Source organism: Oncorhynchus clarkii, chromosome 33 (genome assembly GCF_045791955.1).
Source record: "Oncorhynchus clarkii lewisi isolate Uvic-CL-2024 chromosome 33, UVic_Ocla_1.0, whole genome shotgun sequence".
Taxonomy (NCBI): Eukaryota; Metazoa; Chordata; class Actinopteri; order Salmoniformes; family Salmonidae; genus Oncorhynchus; species Oncorhynchus clarkii.
Window position 1 is genome coordinate 30,978,661 of NC_092179.1, and position 3,154 is coordinate 30,981,814.

The 3,154-nt window shown below is 49.7% G+C and overlaps 1 protein-coding gene across 1 annotated transcript in view; it reads left to right on the forward strand.

Moving 5' to 3' along the window:
- The first annotated feature begins 2,616 nt into the window (after positions 1–2,616).
- Positions 2,617–3,154, forward strand: part of LOC139392974 (uncharacterized) — a 543-nt gene continuing 5 nt past the window's right edge. The window contains exon 1 of the mRNA XM_071141281.1: positions 2,617–3,154. This exon is cut by the window's right edge and continues 5 nt beyond it. Coding sequence (XP_070997382.1) covers positions 2,617–3,154 — 538 coding nt within the window.

The following is a 3,154-nucleotide window of genomic DNA, read 5'->3' on the forward strand; positions in this document are numbered from 1 at the left end:
GTGTTCCCTACCTAAGTGCATGTCTTTGACTTTGTTGTTTCCTGTCTACTGTGGGCAACGGCATGTTGTTTCCTGTCTACTGTGGGCAACAGCATGTTGTTTCCTGTCTACTGTGGGCAACAGCATGTTGTTTCCTGTCTACTGTGGGCAACGGCATGTTGTTTCCTGTCTACTGTGGGCAACGGCATGTTGTTTCCTGTCTACTGTGGGCAACGGCATGTTGTTTCCTGTCTACTGTGGGCAACAGCATGTTGTTTCCTGTCTACTGTGGACAACTGATTTGCCCTGCACTCTCTTCCAGTATTGGTTAACAAAGGCTATTTTCTGTATGGACTGGGTTGAAGGAGATAGGTAGCTAACACGATGACTGTATGTTACAAACCACAAGCTATACCAGGAAATTAGGGGGCTAAACTTCAGTGATCGAAAGGGAAGTGATGAACGTTAAAGCTTATGCAACAAATTGTTCAACATCTTGGAGAAACTGGGAAATAATTTAGAATCGCGAAATAAGCAGTTTGATATGTCGCCACAGACGGATGTAAGAACATCCTCAGTCTTATGATGTCAACTTCACTTTCCCTTGTGGCTGTAAGGAGGATGTATTGCTGCAGTGATCATGTTGCAGTGACGGACGTGTCACTTCCTCTTGGTTAGTAGTATTACAAGAGAGGATGAGGATGTGAGGGAGGAATTTTAGTTAAAGTTAAAGATATCCTTAGTCAGCTGCTTGGATCTGTATTACTCACCATGATTGTCTTAGTTATTACTCTATAACTCTATTAACTAAATACTAACTTGCTTTGGTTAAAAGCAGAAACATGGCCTGGGGCGTCAGGGTAACCTAGTGGGGCGGCAGGGTGGCAGGGTAGCCTAGTGGGGCGGCAGGGCGGCAGGGTAGCCTAGTGGGGCGTCAGGGTAGCCTAGTGGGGCGGCAGGGTAGCCTAGTGGGGCAGCAGGGTAGCCTAGCGGGGCGTCAGGGTAGCCTAGCGGGGCGGCAGGGTAGCCTAGCGGGGCGACAGGGTAGCCTAGCGGGGCGTCAGGGTAGCCTAGCGGGGCGGCAGGGCAGCCTAGCGGTGCGGCAGGGTAGCCTAGCGGGGCGTCAGGGTAGCCTAGCGGGGCGGCAGGGCAGCCTAGCGGGGCGGCAGGGTAGCCTAGCGGGGCGGAAGGGTAGCCTAGCGGGGCGGCAGGGTAGCCTAGCGGGGCGGCAGGGTAGCCTAGTGGGGCGGCAGGGTAGCCTAGTGGGGTGTCAGGGTAGCCTAGTGGTTAGAGCATTGGACTAGTAAACAGAAGGTTGCAAGTTCAAAACCCCCAAGCTGACAAGGTACAAATCTGTCATTCTGCCCCTGAACAGGCAGTTAACCCACTGTTCCTAGGCCGTCATTGAAAATAAGAATTTGTTCTTAACTGACTTGCCTAGTTAAATAAAGGTATAAAAAAATCATCTGCTCAATGGCATATTTCTTTAAAACGCCTGCAGTGACTCTTCTCACCAGCTGGGGGCAGAAGAGAGTCCAAAGACAAAACACACTGAGCTTCATGTTTCCCCCATGGGGTGCCATTATTTTAAACGCATGGGGGAAATTACCTGCACGTGTACATGTTGCAACATTTTAAGCAATTATAGTAAATTAGGCATTTTTCCCTGTGGTTGGAGTAGCTTTGAAAAGGTAATTGCTTCAAACAGTAATTGCACAGGAACGCCTGAGGTCTGTGACTGCATTAGCTATAGAAGAGATACGTATTATCTGAGGGGGACAATGGGACCTTAATATTATCTAAACCAGGTTGTTGTCTCATCTTTAAGTTAGGATATATATTTTCTCACGGCCCACAACTGTTATCTTGTGCCGTGTGGTTGTAGCATTTGCTATAAATTGCCCTCACAGATCCAACACACAGGATGCAGGTTCACCTTTCAGTTCAGCAGATGTCCAGAACTGCAGACAGATACATCAGAGGATTACATTTGGCCTCTTTGAAAATATTAAATATCCTTGATTTTGTTTTGCACAAATATCTTTTTGTTTTGTTTTTGTATCAATGGGGCCAGAAATTTATAGTTTTCTGCATTCACTTTGGGAGCAATTCATTTACATGGTAGTTGAAGCTTCTTAAAAGGCCATAGTAATTGTGGGTTTCTCTCCAAAACACAATGCCTTCATTTTCCCTGGACGTGTATGGTGTGTGTGTGTGTGTGTGTGTGTGTGTGTGTGTGTGTGTGTGTGTATGGTGTGTGTGTGTGTGTGTGTGTGTGTGTGTGTGTGTGTGTGTGTGTGTGTGTGTGTGTGTGTGTGTGTGTGTGTGTGTGTGTGTGTGTGTGTGTGTGTGTGTGTGTGTGTGCGTGTGTGCGTGTGTGTGTGTATGGTGTGTGTGTGTGTGTGTGTGTGTGTGTATGGTGTGTGTGTGTATGGTGTGTATGGTGTGTGTTTATGGTGTGTGTGTATGGTGTGTGTGTGTGTGTGTGTGTGTGTGTGTCTTCCTGTCGACCTGCAGGCTCCTCAGGTCATTGTCAAACCCAGTGACACTGATCCATCCCTGTGACTCACTTCCTGCTATGATGTGCAATGTGATCATTATGTAACCTGTACATTCCCTCTACGCTTCCTGTGGATAATGCACTTTAGTTTATGTTTATTCCTGAAAGTGGGCCTGAAAGTGGGCCTGAAAGTGGGCCTGAAAGTGGGCCTGAATGTGGGCCTGAAAGTGGGCCTGGAAGTGGGCCTGGAAGTGGGCCTGAATGTGGGCGTGGAAGTGGGCCTGAATGTGGGCCTGGAAGTGGGCCTGAAAGTGGGCCTGGAAGTGGGCCTGAAAGTGGGCCTGAAAGTGGGCCTGAAAGTGGGCCTGGAAGTGGGCCTGGAAGTGGGCCTGGAAGTGGGCCTGAATGTGGGCCTGGAAGTGGGCCTGAAAGTGGGCCTGGAAGTGGGCCTGAATGTGGGCCTGAATGTGGGCCTGGAAGTGGGCCTGAATGTGGGCCTGGAAGTGGGCCTGGAAGTGGACCTGGAAGTGGGCCTGAATGTGGGCCTGAAAGTGGGCCTGGAAGTGGGCCTGAAAGTGGTCCTGGAAGTGGGCCTGAAAGTGGGCCTGGAAGTGGGCCTGAATGTGGGCCTGAAAGTGGGCCTGAAAGTGGGCCTGAAAGTGGGCCGAACAGCAC